We start from the raw sequence: 21629 nt of genomic DNA, 5'->3' as shown, positions 1-21629 counted from the left end.
CTTTGTGCTATAGAGTCGATAAATACTGCTATAGTGTCAGCATGTACTACTGTAGTGATAGCAGGTACCACCACAGTCGGTATGCACTGCTGTAATCATAGCAGGTACCACCCCAGTCAGTTTGCACTGCTGCAATCATAGCAGGTACCACCACAGTCGGTATGCGCTGCTGTAATCATAGCAGGTACCACCACAGTCAGTACGCACTGCTGTTAGATTTTTAAGAGTAGTTTTGAAATCTTTTTAAGACCCGGGCAACGCCGGGTACTTCCCACTAGTAATATATAAAGTAGTCTCTCGATTAACAGTGACATCAGTTAACGGTCTCTCGGTTAACGTTTCGCCTTCCAGAATACCCCGTGGTTTCGAATAACGTTTACATTTCTATTAACGGGATGTTTACGTTACGCACACGGGCGCCAATTTCGGCCAATTCCAGCGCTTATAAGTGGGCTGAGTATGCCTCAGCCAATCAGCGACGGCCATTCATGAGCATTTATACCTCAACTGGCTTTGTTTAAATTGCGTTTTCTGTTTTGGCAGTGGAAACAGCTCTCTTGCAGACAAGTTATTTTGTCTTGCCTCACGGCAGATGGGGAGCGTACGTTAACAGGAAGTTCCTGTTTTTTGATGCTAATGTTGGTCACGTGACCAGGAAGTGACGATGTCAGATTTCCGCTGTACCATGCAGGCATCAGCCATTACACAGATAAGTCAAGATGGCGGCACGCATCGCATCTCAGTGAGACCACGGCCGCACTTGTCCATTGTGGGAGCTTAAAAAGCATTATCTGTAAGTTGTTTATCTTCCTATAATATTGGAAATGCTGTTGTAATGTTGGAATGACCGTTATAGCAATGTAAATGCCTTTATGGTGCCGTTAAGTTGTTGTAGTAAATACGAGGCCTAGTTAGTAACGAAGCCTGTGACTTTCCTTATTGTGGATGTTACTTGTGATTTAGTAGGTCGAGTCAGACTTGTGCCTATGTTGTGATCCTGAGAGTAAAGATGACGAAGTATCTCATCCACAGTTTAGTGTTAAGTGTAATGCTGTACATTTGGGGTGCAGTGGGATGAATACACTGTGCCTGTATGCAACGCATCAGCTTGTGCCTTTGTCTAGTTGTTCAGGGGTAATGTGGGGGCCTGGTCCTTCCAGGATCTATTGTTATCCGAGACAATGTTCTGATGCTGTGGTGTTCATTGTGTGGGTGTTTCCGAATTATAACAGATGCTGTATCTGTGTTTTCTCACCAGTTTTACCTGTTACAATCAATAAATGACGATCGGAGTTGGACGGTCATCCTGGCTCCGAGGGTTTATTGAACACATGGTTGTCTACTCGACTAGCGGTGCAACGCAGCGCACAGCGAGGCTGAGATATATTTACTTATTTTTCAACTTATAAGTGAATTAATAGTGATTGTAATGTTTCTATTAATATAGTCGTATTTGTGTTTAATAATAATGAGTGTTTAAATGCAATAAACTATGTTTTTTGGGTCAAAAAGGTCAACTTACGATAATCTTGGAACGGATTAATGCTCTTAAAATGTAATTCCTATGTTCGAGTATCAGTTATTTTTTTTACAGTAACTTTCGTGGAACGTATTAACCACGTTAACCCGAGGGACTACTGTAAATAAAATAGGTGATGTGTTGGGAAATGGCCCCTCTTTGTAGCACATAACTAGAGCAAGTTTTTTTGTAAAGTAATTCATGACCAGGCTGAAACCTGGAACTCACAAAGCCCGAGACTCCAGTTTAACCATGGGTGGCTGTCGAAGTGGTTGTCTGAATTTGGGCCCAGGTTCTCGGCAGTGCTGACTTGGTGTTCTGATGCGGGATTATTCCCCTCAGATACCTGGCCACCTTGATGTTGTTATTGCAGTCTGTTCTCTTATAACGCGGTAGTTGCGTTCCTGACGAACAACGCGATATGCAAACATCGCGTTATAATAAATAATCTATAATACAGGGTAAATCACAGTCCGCGATAACACGGGAGATGGGTATGCAGGCCGAACAAAGACTGAAGCACGTGGGTAGCATCCAGAAGCATTCAGCAGCATCACTATGCCCTGTGTGATGCTACGCCATGGCAGCCGCACAACCATTTATTCCTACTTGCGCGATGTAGTTCCATTCACTCAATAGCGTTATATCCAATTCGCATCCACGTTATAAAAAAAATGTGCTCCCTAATACATTAATCGCGTTATACCCAATTCGCGTTATGAAAACACGCATTATAAGAGAGCAGACTGTACTTGCGCATCGTCACATAACATCAGGCGCCATCAGTAGGCTACGTTAGCATGCATCTATAATTCAGTGGCCTCGAGAGAGGATTGGTGGCTCATGCAGAAGTGAAACCCCCCATGACGCTAATTCTACCAACCTACAGGCCAAGCGAATGCCTGTTGTCTTATACCATGACCCAAAGGGGTTGGTCGGTATTACCTGAGGTGGGAAATTCTGCCGGTTTTCACCATGGGCAGTAACCTTAGTATATATACACAGTGTGTTTTATAACGACAGTTTATATTTATTTTCAAATTTCTGTAGATATTTCATATGGCGGTAACATGGCCTAGCGGGTTGCCTGTTCAACTTTTGTTGTCGAGGTTCGCAGATCGAATCCGGAAGGCCACGTTCATTAATACTGTGGGTGCATCAGCCGTAAATATACGTGCCGCCTGCCTCGAAGTGGATGTGAAATATTCCGTGATGTCATTCGCAAGAGTAGGCTATTGTGTGCGGGTGTCTTTGGTCCAAATTCTGTCAAATCGTAAACAATGAAAACTTGTCAGGCCACTCCTGAATAAGGCTCACGAGACTCAGTGAGGCTTTCCGGGGTACACGCAAATAAAAATAACACTTTATATGTTTTAACCAACCAATATTAGAAATGGTAACTTTCGTTGACAACCCTTAAGTCGTTCAGAAAACTACCATGGTGATCCTGCAAATGGGACATATTTGTGACCTTGAGAGAAAACCTTTCATTTGCCACCCCGAGTGCCACCAATATAACCACTGTTAGGCCTCATGACCCAAGGAGCATATGGGTGAGTCCTGCATTTCCAACAACAGTTTCTTTCAGCGAAGCCTGCGTCATGATGCTTGGAGCAAGGAGTTCCTCCTCAGCGTATTAGGTTAATTCTTTACTGGGTTATTTTGTGACATTCGGGAGTATCTTGAGAGAAGAATTAACAGAACTCACACAGTGAAATCACGGTAACCCTACAGGCAACAACTTTTTTTCTCGTAAACAAATTATTTGGTGCTGTTGCTGCTGCGTTGGCAGTGGTGCACAGGCACAAAGTAAAATAACTCAACAACGCTGCCTTCAGGCAGCAGCTCTTTTTCATGGCACATACGTGTGTGTGTGTGTGCTATGAAGAACAGCCAATGGCTGAAATGTCACCGAATATATATTTGTTTTCTCTGTGAAGGCCACAATGTTGTTGATGAGTATGTTGAGTTTTTTTTTCTTTCGGAGGTGGAAGCCAACACTCATCATGCTTGTGGTGTCCCCGTGCAATCCACCGAGCACAGTGTTCAACATCGCTGCATCACGGTGGGTCAGAGTGGACCGACGATGATGTCTTTCCTTCTCAGGAGAAAAAAAAAAAACTAGATATCCCAATCAATAATAAAGAAGTGGGCAAAATGTCGCGCAACTTTTGTAGAACGGCATTAGCTAAAGAGTAAAATGGATTTTTGCAACCGAATGCACGTCAATACGAACGTGACGTTTTCACGAGTTGCGTCTGCAATCTTCGAACGTTTTGCGTGCCTGGGTTTACACTCCCCAATGTCACGGTCACCTGACGGCAAGTCCATTCAAAATAAAATTTCAGTTTAATGAATTCGCTTAGCGTCAAATTGGTTTCACACGTAGGCTCTCACGAACAATATTATCCATTATCAAGGCTTTTTTAGGTTAGAGCGTGTAAATATGTCGTTAAAACCGCCACCACCCTACACAGCCAATTAGTAGTGTTTGTCACGTAAACAGAACGTGCTGAACGAGTAACTAATCGGCACGTTTTGTTAACGTGGCTAAAACTTTACTAATTGCCGATATCGGGTGGTGCCCGGTTTAATGACACATTGCTCCTAATAAATACACACGCAAAATTAGTGCTGGATCACAGTAAATTGACGTGATTGTTTCATGCACTCACTGAAGACACCTCAGCGTCGTCAATGATTAACACTGCCATACGACAGACAGAGACACAATGAAGTCGGATTTAGAGGGCTAATATATTTGGGCAATAATGGCATTCCTTTTCACGGAGAGTGAGAGGGCAGTTGGATTGTTTTGACTTAATTATTTATGGAGACATTTTACAAAACGAGGGCCTTGGAAAAAATATTGGGTCACGTGGATGCAGCCAGTATAAAGAGAGTTTACTATCATAAAATATTCAGTACCAAATACCATTTATAAGTGATATTACATTACTTGGGATGCCACTGTGGTGTAATTGTCAGAACTGGATTTGCAATCCAGAGGTCGCCAGTTCGATCTCTCTGCAGGCACGGGAGTTGAAATCAATGGAGCAAAGCTTCTTAAAACCCTCTGCCTCTGTCCACCCAGCAGTATGAATGGGCGCAAAAACAGTCGATTGGAACGTTGCATGCGAGGGAAGAGTAGGCCAAAATATCCCTTGGAGTCACTTTGTAGAACTCTCTGTAGTGGATGACCTTCCGCCAGCGGTGGGTATGCCAAAGTAATGGCAGGGCTGCGATTACAATATGTACATGCCCTTTATCAGAGTTACCCCTTGTGTGAGGACATGAAGCTTCAGCTTATTTCACAATTTGTTCCATAGTTTGTTCCTTATTTTGTATTAACAACACGGACGCAAAGTGTATTGGTGCACGGCAGGGGAAGATTTGCAGCAAGCAGAAGGCTGCTGCAGATATTGACGGAACACGGAGCAGTAAAGGGCCCGTTTAATGGTGGAAAGATGTTAACTACCTCGCCTGGTATGCAGGAGATCGTGGGTTTCGATCCCAATCCTGACACCTGCTGTATATTTGGAGTTTGCATGTTCTCCCCGTGGTCGTGTAGATTTTTCTCAGGGTCCTGTGGGTTTTTTCCCTCCACATTTAGAAGCATGCGTTTATAGAGTGTTTGGCCATTATGCATGTCCACACAATACGCCACTATACTTCGTTGGGCTATAATTTGTGACCGAGTCGCTTCTGAAAAAGAGATATATAGTTCATTGGGCCTGACCTGGTAAAATGAAATATATATTTTTTATAGTTTAAATGCAATTATCCCTGATTTCTCACAGACAATGCACACAAGATCAAATGAATGCAGGCTTGTATATGCAAGTGCATTGTTTGTTTCGATAATCCGCTTCATGTTAATCCTCTGCTTGGAGCCGAAGTGGACATTTTATTTTTTACCAAGGGCCCAACGAAAAGCCGCCTCCCGACTCAGTTGAGTGCAACCCCCTACAGAGTGGCCTTGTTCATCAGTGCGTTGCCCCCAGGCATTCACACACCTGCGTCGGAGCGGGGGAAGAGGATCTGAGATTCGAATCACGGTTGGTCACACCAATATTCAACCGAGCGTGGCAGCGAGTTGACGGGTCTGTTCCCAGTCAACAAGTGAATTCACAACATCGTTACGTACATTTACCCCCCCCTACCCCCATTCACTTAATTGGCATAGACCAGACAAGAACAAGACGTCCTAACAATTCATAACTGAAGTACAGTCAGCTCACATCATTCTGGGGTAATGGAGGAGGGGTGGGGGGGCCTCAGATAAAAACAATAACACAGATAATGCCACATGCATGTAAATTAGGCTATGAAACCATATTTATTGCTTACCTACGTCGAATGGCGGCGAAGATGTAGCTTTGTCTGTTTTTATTGCCTCTTCGAGCAATCGGTTCACTTACCATTCGTAATTAGTTTCTTTAAGGTTAGATCATGTAGGTATGATGTCAACTCATTAACTATAAAACCAATAACACTAATGAAATCAGGTTTTCATGTCATGGGCAAATATACAAATTCATTTGTTTTTTTCTTCAGAAAACTGGATGTTGACAAGCAAGAGCTATTGTAAAAAAACACATTATCTTGCTGATAAACCGAATCAACTGGCCATATTTGCCCATGAACGTGACAACTCGTTTTGACTGGCTCGGTCGGGTGGTGGAGGCTTCTAGTAAAAAAGAAAACTGACGGCGTACCTTACGGCGGCGATCTTAACCCAGACAGAAATTCTGAATCGTGACGGCGATCGCTGGAGCCTCGTGTCTCAAAGTTCACCGGCCGATTTGTCGGCGGTCACGTGGGCGCCGAGCCACTGACCCCCCTCGATGATTGTGGAGCGGCTCACGATTAAACCGGTGCACGCACGAAGATACTCGATTGATTATCCACGATAATCTTAGCACGGATCATCAGTAGGTAACGGTAATGTCCATCGGGTGACTGAAATGCAGTGAGGCGCCCTTTATAGTGCCGATAAATGTTATATACGTCGCATGATATACAGAAGGTCGTGGGTTTGATCCCGACCCTGACACCTGTATATTTGCATGTTCTCCCCGTGGTCGCGTGGATTTTTCTTCGGCGGGTCCTCCGGTTTTTACCTCCACAATTAGCAATGTGCGTTTTGAGTATTTGGCTGCTATAAATTTCCACGTGATAAGCCACTTCGTTTAGCTATCATTTGTGGCCAGGTCGCTTTTGAATGAGAGCTACAGTGGGCCTTACTTGGTAAATAGTAAATAGTAGTTACAACATTTGGTATTCATGCCATTCTCATAGTGCAGGGCTATCACAATAGAAGGTGCTGTGGTTCACAGACACGCTCTGCAGGCGTTTCAAAGCAAGGGGCGATGTTGCGATGTGTGAATCCCGATGAGAGTAAATTGCAGATAATTTTGCCACATTTTGACAGTGACTGGCACACAAATGGCCTGATGTCTTTTGAATGACGTCACGGAATCATTAACGTCTACTCTGAAGTGGGCTGCACGTAGCGCGTTAGGGTGAATACCCTCGCGGTCACTGCTGGAGACTCGTGACTGACATGGTGCGATTGTGTAGAGACGTTCCCGGGTACAACGCGATGCTGTGCCGGCTGAGCGAGTCAACAGAAGGACGCTTCTTCACGTTGCCAATCTGGGATGTAATTAATAACAAAACAAATGCATGTATAACGTGGTGTTCTTTAGGAACACCACGTTATAGAAAAAATCGCGTTTTTAATCAATAATAAACAATATAGGGTAAAGCACAGTCCGAGATAACACGTGAGATGCGTACGAGGGCTGGACAAAGGCTGAGGCATGTGGGTAGCATCTAGAAGCATTCAGTAGCATCCCAATGCCCTGCGTGATGCTACGCCGAGGCAGCCGCACAACCGCTTATTCTGCTCACACGATGAAGTTTCCGTTCACTCAATCACGTTATATACAATTCACATGCGCGTCATGAAAAAGGTCTTCCCTAATACATTTATCGCGTTACATCCAATTCGTTTCGTGAAAACAACACGCGTCGTTATAGGCGAACAGACTGTATGTATGAAATAAATCTCACAAACAGATATCCCTCGCCTTAAACAACAGCTGTGGTTAATGGTGTTATAATCCTTGCAGAGTGTGATTGATTTTTATATGACATCAAACCGGCAGTAAAAACACAAGTTCAAATCCGTATTGGTCGCCCATCACAACTGAAAGCTTGTCGTAGCGACGCACGAGAACTACCGGGTACGAACAACACCCTTGGCGAGCGAGTGAGTGATCTGGTCAGTGTGACCTCAGGCTGCCGTGATGTCTCCGGCAAGAGGGACGGCCGCATGGTTCATGCAGTCGAGAGACGGTCTCACAAAATAGGAACGGGAGTATTTGAAATATTCAAATGTTTTTTTGGTGATGGGGGGGGGGGGTGAGAAGTGAAAACGGCAATTATATTCCCAACTGTGTGCTGTTGGAGTCAAGGCGCACGACGAAAGATTTAAATTCTATTTCTGAACTCCCTGGACACAACAGATGGGAAAGTGGTTTATTCTGTACCCGGAGCGCCGAGTGTCTCCCCGGAAAGTATTGGACTCTTCTCGAAGAAGGAGGGCAGCGCCAAACAACTCTGGCGTAACAATCTGCGCAGTCATCCGCGACCTGCGTAAAGTCGGCACACTCTCTGCACACGACGAGCAGTTTCCAACTTGGTCAGATACGCAGAGCTAGAACTCGGCAGTCTCGGTGGTGCTGATTAAGTGCTCCGATTTCAAGCATTAGTAACCCTCAGCTGTTCAGCAACCTCCATCACCAACCACATCTTCATCGCATGTGAAATCTGTATTCAAGTCCTCTCCAGGAAGATTCTCTTCGGCAATTGGAGCCGTCCCCATTTAGTATTTGGGAGCCATGGTGGCGAGATATCAACTACCTCGCCTGGTATACAGGAGGTCGTGGGTTCGTACCCGACCCTGACGCCTGTATATTTGGAGTTTGCGTGATGTTCTCCCTGTAGTTGTGTGGATTTTTCTCCGAGTCCTCCAGTTTTCCTTCCACATTTAGAAACAAATTTCCACGTTATAAGCCACTTCGTTGAGTTATCATTTGTGGCCAGATCGATTCTGAAAAAGAGCTGTATAGCTCAGTGGGCCTTACCTGGTGAAATTAAAATAGTTTATAGTTTTTAGCTTGAGTGTCGTATTGGAGTACATCAGTGGCAATCAAGAGTGCCCGGAGGAGCATACCCATAAATATGCGGGGAGAACACTCAAAACATGAAAAAGGTAAAGAAAAAAACACTTGCTGGACTGTCCTTCGACAGGCAACAGCACCTAATTGCAGGAAAGATGGGTAATATGTACGTGTGTATGTTGCACTTCTTTTGCACCGTACGTAGCCAACCGTGCTAATCGGAGGTGCGGGGTTTGGGACAAGAAACGAAACACAAGAAGCACCCATCGTCACGGATCTTGATAGAGATGGCATAATGGAATGCACATTCCCGTGTGATCCAACCAACCAAGCCTCAAACAGTCCCGATTGTGCACCATTTGCAGTAATGTGTCACATGTATATACACGTGCAATTATTTTACACTGCACAGGAGAGCACAAAAAATATACTTTGATGTTGGATATCCTGGTCGATGGTTTTTTGTGGAAAATATAACGAAATGCAAATCTGAACTCATTTGATCGAAACCTGGACAAATTGCGGTATAGTGGGAGATTACTTTTTTTTTTATTAAACTACACCACCTGCAATTTAAAATCCAAGACCTGGACCTTACATTCTGTAAGTAAAAAAAATGTGTGTTTAAGCCAATAAAACACATTTATAGCGGCCGAATCCTAAGCAGAATGGTTATGGTCCTGCTGGCAGTTGTAATGTAAGAACTTGTGATGAATGTCTTCAGTTAATCTAAATGTGAATATTTTTTTCAAAAAATATCCCCCCCCCCCCTCACACACTCCCACAGCCTGTACTCAAATATTCTGGGCAATCGCCCACTTTCAGAATCCACGATTAGTTTTGAGTGACGACAATCACGCATTCTGCCGATAAAAATCAAGAGCCACTCAGCTGCAGACTGATCCGGAGTTAAGATTCTGAATTTAAAAGCCAACTGTGAAAATGAAGGCCCACCACTCCTGAACGATGCTCTCTCACACCTGCGCACATCGCTGCAGCGGCGGCAGCAGCAGCAGCAACTTTTGCCAGAAGCGCACCTGCACACTGACACTTTTGTTAGAGGGGTTGTAGGAGGGTATGGATTTGAAAACTGTCCTTTCGTACACAGCCCATTGATCTGTGCTCGCAGCCGTGTGACCGACCGCAATATTTCTGACACTTGGGCCTCATTAAACTATTTCCTCATCTCCCACACACCGCACGATCCCCCCGGCTGATTCTGCTGTGGCTCCTCACTTCAACGCTCGGAAGGGTTTGATCTCACCAACGTCCATTTCCACCAAACGAATGTATTCACATTTTCCCCAATTACAACGGATCTATCTTCAAGGTTCCATAGTGACCTCCTCCTTGTGAAGGGCGCCATTGAAGCGTCTATCGAGGGAAAATATTGCGAATGAAACAAGAGCCATTGTTGCTTCACTGCTCCTCGAATTTCAATCGGGTGGAAACGTGACTCGTTTTGAATCCCCCGGCAGGGATGCCCAAAGTCGTCCCCGTAATCCCCTCCTGACTGAAATGGGTGCCAGCTTGTGGGAAGTCGACCGGGTTCCGTCGTGTTGAGAGAGCAAGTGTATGTATATACGTTGAACTTCGAGGACATGGGAATGTGCACTGGCGGATCAAGGCTGTCCATGGAGCAAAGCACTGTCCTCTCCCCCCATGCTCCTCTGAGCAAGGAGACGCACCGACGGTGGGACTCTTGAGATGTCTAAATGTGTCACGTGTACGGGTACCGCCCGTTTAGGTCAATCCACTGCCGGATGAGGGAAATATGATCACACTTCACCACGCCGGTCAGTCCCCGTTGGTGAAGGTGTTCTGCATTCCACCCACCTTCACGGTTACTTTATATATTTAAAGTATATATTTTTTTATTTTACCAAGTAAGGCCCAACTGAGCTATATAACTCTTTTTCAGAAGCGACCTGACCACAAATGATTACTCAACAAAGTGGCTTGTCGCGTGGAATGTATAGCAGCCAAATACCTCTCAACGCACGGTTTCTAAATGTGGATGGAAAAACATCGGAGGACCCGGAGAAAAATCCACGCGGCCGCAGGGAGTGAGAGAGACACGCCAACTCCAAATATACTGCAGGTATCAGGGTTGGCATCGAACCCACGGCCTCCTGTATACCAGGCGAGGCAGGTAACATGTCGCCACCGCGGCAGAAGAAAAACAGATTTTCTGCACTGCCCTCTGCTGCCCACAACGCCACCTGGCAGCTGTGCACGGTGTGCACCCATCCCAAGCACTGTCCGGGCTCAAAAAACCTGCTTAGCTTCCGAGCTGTAACAAGAGTTGGTCATTGGCTAACTTTTCCAGTCACAGAAAACCCCTTCTCTCTCTCCTCCCTATTGACAAATCCGTCACGTGCGGTGTGATCCAGGCTCAAACTCTACACGTGTAGCACAATTCCGAAATAGCATTGCCAGTGTGCTCGTAGGCGTGCATCAAAAGGAAATACATACTTATGCATAAATAATGCCGCTTTCGCTTTTTTTTGCGCAATGCTCTCTGTGTCGTGCCACCACTAACCCCACCAAGGGGCCGATCCCTTGAGAATTGAAGGTCGCAACTAGGTGACTCACAGCAGTACCAGCTCACTGGGCATCCAGAATCGGATCAATTGCTCTTGTGTATATATACCTCAGCTTATCACGGTTGGCTACGTACGGTGCGAAAGAAGTTCAGCGTACATACGTACACATGTAGAAGACTGGACCGAGCAGTATAAACATGTGCATCACAGTTGAGAGTCAAGTAGCGGTCAATTTGGAGGTCGAAATTGGTGGGGTCAAGTCTGGGTACCCCCCCCCCCCACCTCTTCCAAGATGTCTGGCCAGTGTGGAAGAGTAGGCCAAAAACGCTCTCAGAAGGGCTTCCCTTCGGGCTCCCTCTAGTGGAGGCCCTTCTAACAGCGGCGGGGCGTGCAAGTAATTGCGGATGTGCTCCATTATGAAGGCGAAGAAACGTCATTCTGGAGCTCTTACACAGAGCCCAGTGATACATCCATCACACCAGAGAACGGCCCCAGAAGATGACATCACAGAACTACGTCTGGAGTCACTGCAAATCGGCTTCTCCTCAATAGCATTCCCAAATGTGTGCTCTTTCATGCTCCGCTAAAGAACGATTCTCTGCAAAGCAACCGTGCAATGTTTTTATATGCTGACCTCCCAGACGTTGGGGTTACTGAATTAAGTGATAAATTAACCACGATACTGTTGTTGTGCTGCCATTGGAGATCAAACCGAGCCTATTAATTCACTGCACTTGAGAAGCTGGTTTAATCACGGGTGGCTGAAACCCAGATTTTAATCCAAGCTAAAAAGTAATCTGCCTCAGTGTCTCTGAAACTGGGAGTGCATGTTGTAAGGCAGCTGGCAACTTACTCAATGAGATTCACAAATTGACAATCGTGTCACATAATCTGATGGTGCTTGTGCATACCAGCCCGTCAGATGGCATTTAAAATCCAAACTTAACTTAACGTATGTACCAATTGTGCGCTTCAGTTACAATCTGTCCATGCCGCACCATGACGGAATATTCAACTCACAATCTAGAGCCTGTGAGTTCAATTCCAGGCCGGCCGATCACCTCCCGTGGACCATTAAAAAAGTAGCACTTTGTATGCAGTCACCTGTAGTTGCTTTTTTAATGAAAAAAAAACCTAATTTTTTTTTTATTTTACCAGGTAAGGCCCACTGAGCGATGTCGCTCTTTTCAGAAGTGACCTGGCCACAAATGTTAGCTCAACAAAGTGGCTTAAGATGTGGAAATGTATAACAGCCAAATACTCTAAATGTGCGTTTCTAAATGTGGAGGGAAAAACCGGACGACCTGGAGAAAACACGACCATGGGGAGCGAGACACACAAACTCCAAATATACAGGTGTCAGGGTCGGGATCGAACCCACGACCAAGCGCGGTAGTTAACATCTCGCCACTGGATCAACTGGCTACTACCAGCGGAATGTGAAATCATGCATTTAGAGTATTTGGCTGCAATAAATTTCCACGTGATGAGCCACTTCATTGAGATATCATTTGTTGCTAGATCGCTTCTGAAAAAGAGCTATAAAGCTCAGTGAGCCCTATCTGGTCAAATAATAAAGATAGTCTTCTTGGTTCTTTCGGTAAAGTCACGTAGAAGGGAAGTAATAAAATAATACAAATAAAACATAGTAAAATAATTCTCACGACGTTTCGGCTACAACGCAAGCAGCCGTCTTCAGGTGAAGAATGAGACACTACCAAGCTAGGAGCTTAGGCGCTCTTCCACCTCCAACCCAGCTTATATATAAGCTCCTAGCTTGGTAGTGTCTCATTCTTCACCTGAAGACGGCTGCTTGCGTTGTAGCCGAAACGTCGTGAGAATTATTTTACTATGTTTTATTTGTATTATTTTATTACTTCCCTTCTACGTGACTTTACCGAAAGAACCAAGAAGATGAATCCCTGCAGTCACGAAAGCTTTACATCGAAAAATGAAGATAGTTTTATATTCCATGGTTCTTTCGGTAAAGTCACATAAAAACCAGAGAATATAAATCTATTCGCTTTATTTTTTATTTTTTTTATTTTATTGTGTATTTTTTTCTATCTACGTGATTTTACCGAAAGAACCACAGAATATGAATTCCTGCAGTCACGAAAGTTTTAAGTGAAAATGTAAAGATAGTTTTAGTGTTGGCCAAGTGTAGTGAATTGATGGTCCCAGCCCCGGTCATTAATGACTGTACAAAAAAAGAACCCATCCCTGTAAAATCTATTCTGCACCTAATTATGATAAAAGTTCTAGCTCTCAGAATGACACATCAGTTCGACTGTGATGTGAAGAGCACGGCAGCGCCCCGTGGATCCTGGAAGGTTGGGCAACCCAGCGCTTATTGAGCGACCGCCCCACCGTATGAGCGTGTAATTTCCACCACTGGCTCGGGCAAGCCAACAGAGATCATTGCTGCCCCCCCCCCCCCCCCCCCCACAATGCTCATGGGCTCAACGGACAGAAAATATATCATTTCGCTTTTATCTGGACAAAACTAAAGCGAACACCCGATTATTCTGCACGTCACGTTTAAAAAGCCCGTGTGTGTGTGCGTATCTGTCGCCGCAGCCGGCGCTGGTGTCGAATGTCGTGCCGTAAAGGCGTTGGGGCGGGTTATGGCACGCGGGAGAGTCTACAGAGTTCGGGTCGCCTGCACCGCTGATTAAGCTTGCAAATGAGATGTCGATAAGATCCCTGCCTACATCGTTTTATGACTTGCACTTTAACCCCTCAATATGTTCCTGGTTCTTTTGGTAAAGTCGCGTCGATAGAAAATAAAAAATAAATAAAAAATAAATTAAATAAAAAATAAAAAACCCACGACGTTTCGATCGTAATACAAGCGGTCTTCATCAGGCGGACAGAAAAGAGGGGGCAAGCCTCCAAATGCAACTGCTTGAGTCAAAATTTAACCCCTCAATATTTCCGCTCAAAAAAGCCCTCGCCTGCCTCCAGCTGAGCTTTTGCAATCTCCTTACGGAGCGCTACTTACCCACGGATTATGAATCGACGGTCACAGCTTACAAAACGCCTTATTTTTTCGTTCGCGCTTCTCTCGCATTTTGTCACGAAGATAACATCACGACGGATGGAATGTGCTGCCCGATTGCGTTTTATTGAGGCGCGGGACTGGCACAGCGGCAGAGGTGGTGGGCTGTGATTGAATAGGCAGCCGACAGTTTTACTAGAGTACCGCAAAAACCCACGTGTACTGCACACACAAAAGGCAAAGCCCCCCCCCCCCCCCCCCACAAAGCCTTCAACAGACAGTTGGAGCAAGTGAAGTGCTATTCGCGAGCACCGATGGAGGCCAGCACAACAACACCGTGGGCCCGGCCGCCTTTGTCTCCCCAGTGCTGATGTTTGCGACAATCCAGCAGGTACTAATTTGAGGCTGAGTCGACTTAGGGGAGGCCCAGGACGGGTTAAAAATATTGGCCACTTTATTTTGGTCATGATCGGGAATCTAAGTTGGGTCGCCGGATTCATCGCGCAGTGCGTTAATCACCTGCACTACCGCTCATAATGTGGGCACACACACACGCACACACATGCAAACAAAGGTCAATCACACACCATGCATATGCACAGACACGCACGGCCAAACAAACACGCAGACTTGTATACACACACACACCACCATATACACAAGTTCACACGTGCACACGCACATATAAAAAACACAGGCAGCCACGCACAGCAGGCTTGCACGCACATACACCAATCACACGCAAAGGTGTGCCCACACACAAAGAAGCTCACACTACGTGGAAACAGTTACACGCAGGTTTGCACACACAAGCTCACACACGATGGATGCATGCATACAACACACACACACACGCTCACGTGTTTCCACACACAATCACATGCAGGGACATACACGCAGACGAGCCACAAGCACACGCATCGAGACACTCAGGACAAGTGCAATCAGCGAGCACCTATTAAAGCCAGCACGACCCACAAGGTGTCGTGGTCAACATACGGCCTAACAGCCTTTGTCTTCCCAGTATCGTCGACGAGTCACTACTATGGGTACTCGTGCAAGGCTGAGTTAACTCGCGTGGATGCTGACCATGAAACGCTACACAATGCCCCACGTGCCACTGATGTGCAGGGCCAGGAACTGAACCCGGTTTTCTGGTTTCTGGGATCAAAAGAGCAGTGGCGAAGAACAACGCTACTCTCGTCATTGCACAGACGACACACGTGTAGTGACATCGCGCGATGTCGCTGTGTAATGCCGGCCCTAGAGGGGCTCTGTGAGCGCTTGGTTAATAGCGCTGGATGGCACCACGCTTGGCGTGCAATTGCAGCCCTTGAGGATCGGGTGTGAGAGTACTGGCCATAGTGAAGCGGTTACTGAAGGCCGTGGCACTCCGGTTGACCCGAGAGGACACGTGACCGGTTAAGTCTACACAGGGGCCCCAAGTGGGGGCTGGGGGTGGTCACTTGGTCCGGGTCGAGATCCTGCTCGAGGATTCTGGAAGGTGGTCGTGGCCAAGGGTGGAGCCGGCCACGCCGCAGAGAATAGAAGCTGGGTCCCCCAGAGGGACCGGCGCTGTTGTTCATTCTGAAGAAACCTTCGTCAACGTTCTACGTCCTACCGAGTCTCCAACACGTGGACCTGGACCCAAGTTGTAGTCCTGTCCAGTTGTAGCTCGTTACGTTGTGATTAGTGCAGTTAGCCTGGTGGTCACCACCATAGGTTGTTATTCTGTGAAGGGGCAGTTACCCCGTGTGTTGGTGTTAATAAATGTGTTGCCTCCAAAGAGTGCGTCTGCGACTCAGTTGAACTCACTACACATGCACACACAAGCTCACCATCATCCACAAAGGCAAAGAACTCCCGTATAACCTCAACATACTGTTGGGGCAAGTTCTGTTAGCGAACACCTCTGAAGGCCAGAACGGCACACTAGGGGATGGGTGGCCAGCACCATGCCCGACCCGCCTTTGTCTCCCCAGTAGCGATGTTTACGCATCGCACGGGTACTCATTTGAGGCTGAGTCGACTTAGGGGAGACCCAGGACCGGTTCAGATACTCGTCACTGGTGTTGGCCCTGAGCGGGAATCGAACTCGGGTCGCCGGGTTCATAGCACAGTGCACTAACCGCGATACTCAAGCTCCCCCCCACACACACAGTCACACACACACCGTCACACACACACCGTCACACACACACCAACATACACACACACCAACACACACACCGTTACACACACAGTCATACACACAGTCAACCGCTCCCCATACACACACACACCGTCACACACACACCAACACACACACCGTTACACACACAGTCACACACACAGTCACAGACACACACACACGTGCGTGTACACGTGCGCTTGGGGTGCTCGTTCTCTCGTGCAGTCAGGGAACGTGGTCCAGACCAGAAACTCGGTTCGCAAATACCACTGTGTGCCCCAATGGATAGGCAAAGTAATACATTATAAATGTGTGCAACTCATGATTGCGAACAAAGCAGGATCTCTTCGGGTGTAATTATATTTACCTAGAGCCCATTTTCTTCTAAGAGCGATACACTTGGGTTGTTACACAGACCACAGCCCCACCGATCGGTGGCATCGCGATGTCGCTCAAGCGAAGCGACTCAAGGATGAAGCCATTCAAAGCGCAGCGCCAGAACGCGTGCGATTAAACATCGACGGACACAAGTCGGACGCAGCTTGCGAGTTACAGCACTAAGTGATACGCATGTGTCTGTGTGCTTTTATTATTGATGCGATTACATTCAAAGAACGGAGACAAAGATCGCCCCGTTATTGCCTTTAACAGACTATTGGGGCAAGCGCTGTTAGCGAGCAGCACAAACCGGCGGTGGTCACAGCGCACCTATGAAGCTAACACCACGGGGCGAGCCGTCTTTGTCTCTCCCCCTGTCACCGATAATTACCCACCGCACGACGGGAACTAATTGCAAGGCTGAGCCGACTTGGAGGAGGTCCCAGGACCGGCTTCCGATATTGGTCACCCACACTGGCCCAACTCGGGTCGGACCCGGTGTTCGTGTAGCGCAGTGCAGCGCTAACCACGGCACCACCGCTCCCCCAACACATGAACGCGTTCACGCGACACGGGCACACACACACACCACACACGCGTGAGCACACACACACGCGTGAGCACACACACACATGCGCGGACACAGCTGAAGCAGCAGCAGCGGTGATTACAGACAATCCAAAATTGAGATGCAGCTTATCCCGGGACTAGCATGTCATCATCAGAGCAACGTGTAAAACCCCGTCCCGTTTTTTTTTAATATTTAAAACATCGCTCAGTCGCTCGCTCTTTCTCCTCTCTCGCTCTCTTCCCCCCGCTCGTTCTGCGACGCAAACACACAACGCCACGACACCGCGCCGTCCGTCATCGTTACCTTTGATGACGCCTTTAAGCATCCGAAATCGGCATTTGAACGAGACGGTGATCATGACGCGGCCGCCGCTTCTCGCCGCCCTCACTCGGCTCCCTCGATCGCCGCTCAGCGCCGCCGCCGCTGCTGCTGCCTGCTGCTTCTATCGTCGCCGCTGGGGCTCTGCGGTGCGGACACACGCGGGGCTCGCAGCGGGCAATGATGCCGCCGCTGCCTGCTGCTGCTGCTATGGGGGGTGTGGGCGGGAGGTGGTGGGGGAGCTCCACTCGCTGGAGGCGGAGGAGGCGGAGTGATCGCGTGGTGGGCAGAATGTGCGCCCTGCAGCCCTCGTCCGCCGCGAGGGCAACCGCGCACACGGAGATGCCAGGCAGCAGCAGCAGCAGCTGTGGGGCGGTGTGCCCCCCCCCTGCCCCCCTCCTGCCCCCCTCCTGCCCCCCACGCTCCTCAGCCACGCGGTGCCCCCCCCCCCAAGTTCCCCAGCCACGCGGTGCCCCCCCCCCACACACGTTCGTTCACACAACTACTCCTCAAGGTTCATTATCAGCAGCATCAGCATGACGACTTGTTTCGTGCCCTAGATACATTTAACAGTAAATCATCATTTAAATTACCGAATGATCGCTTGCTTTGCCTTGTTGCGCTATTTCATCCGTCAAGCTCAACGATGAAGATTCGCATTCACGCCGCAACCCACGTTGCTATTCGTGCGCACCAACTTATGTTTGCAAAGGCGGCGGGGGAGCAAGCCGACAACTCAGAGTAGCTCAAGAATGACAACAATCGTGGATAGCGGCACCCCCACCAGCCCAGCCCAGCACTGCCAACACGGAGCTCCGAGCCTCGCTCCGACCGCTCCCGCTGCCCTCAGCAACCCCCACCCACCCACCTCTCTCTCTCTCTCCCGGCTGTCTGCCCCCTTCTCTCTTCGTCTCTCCTCCTCCGCCCCCCCCCCCTCTCTATCTGCCTTTCCTCTGCACCTCTCTCCGCCCCCCCTCTCTCTCTCTTCCTCGGCCCCCTCCACCTTCACCCCCTCCCTCTCATCCTCCGCCCCCTCCCTCTCCCCCCCAAACGCATCCCCCTTTGAAGCAGAGAGGAGAAAGGATGGAGGGGATGTTTATTGGTAGAAACTAACCGGCCTCAGCAAATCGGCAAAAAAGAAAACCTATCACGGCATTTGAGAATTGGAATGAGCCTGGGACGCGACAGGGGGTGCGGGTGCTTGCAAAAAGAGGTTGGTGGTGGATTCATGCGAGCGATGGCTTTGTGTTGTGTAGGAAAGGAAGCTCATACATGTTTAATGTGCCTCCACGCAATGGCTCGCCCTGTTTGGGAGATGCACGCGCATGGCTTAGGTGGGAGGGACTCGTGATTGCAGGCGAGTGGATTTTATTCCCCCACCGTCCCTGCTCCTCCTCCCCCCCTCCTCCTCCCCTCCTCCTCCTCTGTGGCAGCGCATTGGTCGCGATGCACGTGCCAGGGGAGTCTGCTCTCGGGACTGAAGGGGCCGACTGGCAGGAAAAAAGAACCCTAGCACCGGGAGCGCCTCTCGAGACTAAACCGGCCTTGCCACAAGCGCCCACGTCTATACATCACAGCACTTACGAGTCGGGGGGTAGGGGGGTGGCCACAGCCTGCATTCACTAATTCATTCACTGACGTATTATCGTCCGCACGCCAATGTTTGCCTTGAAATATTTATGGTCACATTCGGCTCGATAGCACGCCCTGCATAAAATAGACTTTCGACTCCCTCGTTGAGAAGGTGGACAAAGTCGGTGGGGATCTTCCGAGCGTCACGTCACCAAGTGAGGGACGGTGCTCGCCGTCGGCTTCGGTGGTGCTGATCCAGCGACGGAGACAACGTCCCACATATTTCTGGGGCAAGTCTCTTCACGGGAGAACCGCTGGCGACTTCCTAGAAGTGGCATTATTTAAAAGGCCAGGCCCACTGAGCTCTACGGCTCTTTTTGGAACGCGACCTGGCTGTCACAAATGAGAGCTCAGCCAAGTGGCTTATCACGTGAAAATATATATCAGCCAAATACTCTAAACGCATGTTGAGTCTAAATATGGATGGAACCACCAGAAGAACCAGAACAAATCCACATGACCACGGGGAGAACACACAAACTCCAAATATACAGCAAGAGTCAGGTTCGGGATCGTACCCCCGACCTCTTGTATACCAGGCGAGGTAGATAACATCCTAGCCACCGTGATGATGATGATGAGAAAAAGACGCAAACTCTAAATATACAACCTGCTGTAAATATACTGCAGGCATCCGGGTCGGGATCGAACCCACGACCTCCTGTATACCAGGCGAGGTAGTTAACATCTATCCACCTGTGATGATGATGAAAGGGACACGCAAACTCGAAATATACAGCAGGCGTCAGGGTCGGGATCGAACCCACGACCTCCTGTATACCAGGCGAGGTAGTTAACATCTCCTCGCCACCGTGTGTATATGATGAGCTGTCAACCCCCGACTGGAAATTCGAACTCGCAACCTTCTGATTGAATCAGAGGCTCCACAAAGTCATCTGGTCAGGGTTTAAATAAATTGGCGTCATTGATGTTATCTGCGTTTACTTATCAAGGACACAGCAGCCTTAGCAGCTTCTTATAGCTGTCTGTTTATATGATCAATCGTTTGTAAAAAAAATATATAGAAATAAGCACAAGCTATAAATAGGATATTCTAGTCTCACGAAACGAGTGGCCATGTTAATGGCATCAGTCTTGGAGGCTTACGTTCTATTTATTAGTAATCCATCAATATTATATAACTATTGTCCTTTGTTGCTCAGCAGGAGCGCCTCGGTGTTGCGCGACAGATTGCCGAGGCTTGGCTGTTTAAATGCCACATCCTCTTCGCGGCACTTTCACATTAATAGCAGCACGTTGCCAGCTTCAGAGTGGACTTGCTCTATTCCACTGCAAGTGGGAGGACATCAGGAAGCTCAGAGGAAACCCATTCTCGTGATGATGTCAGCTTCTAAGACTGCAGACAACTTGACACCCTGCTTGCTCTACTGCCTGCTACTGGCACCTCACTCCCCCGAAGGGAGGCGATTCACACACACTGCACCTCCATCTCTACATGAACCACAAACCCCACCAGTATGTTGCTAGACTACAACGACATGCACTAACAGAATATAAAATAAGTTACCACCCTTTGTCGTTCCACTGCTGGATGAAGGCCTTTCTCGTGCCATGTCGGTTATGATGTGCTTTTTTTATGATCATACTTCACCACGCTGTTCAGTGTGGGATGGTGGAATGTACGTATAGACTTCTTTCGCACCGTACGTAGCCAACCGTGCTAATCGGAAGTTGGGAGGGTACACAGAACCTGTTCAGATACCATTCGCGCGGAATCGAACTCAAGTCACCAGGTTCATAGGTGCAGTGCGTTAACTGCTGCACCACCACTCCCCCCGCCCCCCGCACTGCCACTTCTAGGTGAGTGCAGGCGTGGGGCCCTGCATCACCAAGTGTCCCTTTGGCCCACCCAAGTAAACTAAACTATAAACAGCTATACAGCTCTTTTTCACTTTTTCAGAAGCGACCTGAGCCAAAAATGATAGCTCAACGAAGTGACTTATCACGTGGACATTTATAGCAGCCAAAATATTCTTGAACGCATGTTGATTTTAAATGTGGAGGGACAAAAACCTGAGGACCTGGAGTAAAATCCTCGCGGCCACGGGGAGAGAGAGAGACGCAAACTCCAAATATACAGCAGCAAGCGTCAGGGTCGGGATCGAACCCAAGTGAACCTCGTCAGCAGTGAATTCATGCTGTGATGGACCCTACACAACGGCTCTACCCCCCCCCCCCCCCCCCCATCAGAGAGGAGCCGGAGTTGCTTCCTCGAGATAAATAATCCACATTAAAAAGCCTCCCAAATGGCCCTAACCAAAATAAACGTTAACGGCACACACA

General features: G+C 48.0%; 1 protein-coding gene across 3 annotated transcripts in view; it reads right to left on the bottom strand.

The window, feature by feature from the left end:
- The window catches only part of LOC133349539 (glutamate receptor-interacting protein 1-like), a 334917-nt gene that overhangs the window by 256133 nt on the left and 57155 nt on the right, over positions 1-21629 (bottom strand). For 2 of the 3 annotated variants that reach the window (XM_061563082.1, XM_061563084.1), the window contains exon 1: positions 17679-17868. The exons of the other annotated variant lie outside the window; for it this stretch is intronic. In XM_061563082.1, the coding sequence (XP_061419066.1) occupies positions 17679-17733 (55 nt within the window). In that variant the 5' untranslated portion in view covers positions 17734-17868. Of the gene's footprint in view, positions 1-17678; positions 17869-21629 lie in introns of those variants that run through there. 3 annotated transcript variants of the gene reach the window in all.

Source organism: Lethenteron reissneri, chromosome 30 (assembly GCF_015708825.2).
Source record: "Lethenteron reissneri isolate LAM-NWPU_2019-01 chromosome 30, ASM1570882v1, whole genome shotgun sequence".
Classification (NCBI taxonomy): Eukaryota; Metazoa; Chordata; class Hyperoartia; order Petromyzontiformes; family Petromyzontidae; genus Lethenteron; species Lethenteron reissneri.
This window is presented reverse-complemented; position numbering and strand designations above follow the sequence as displayed.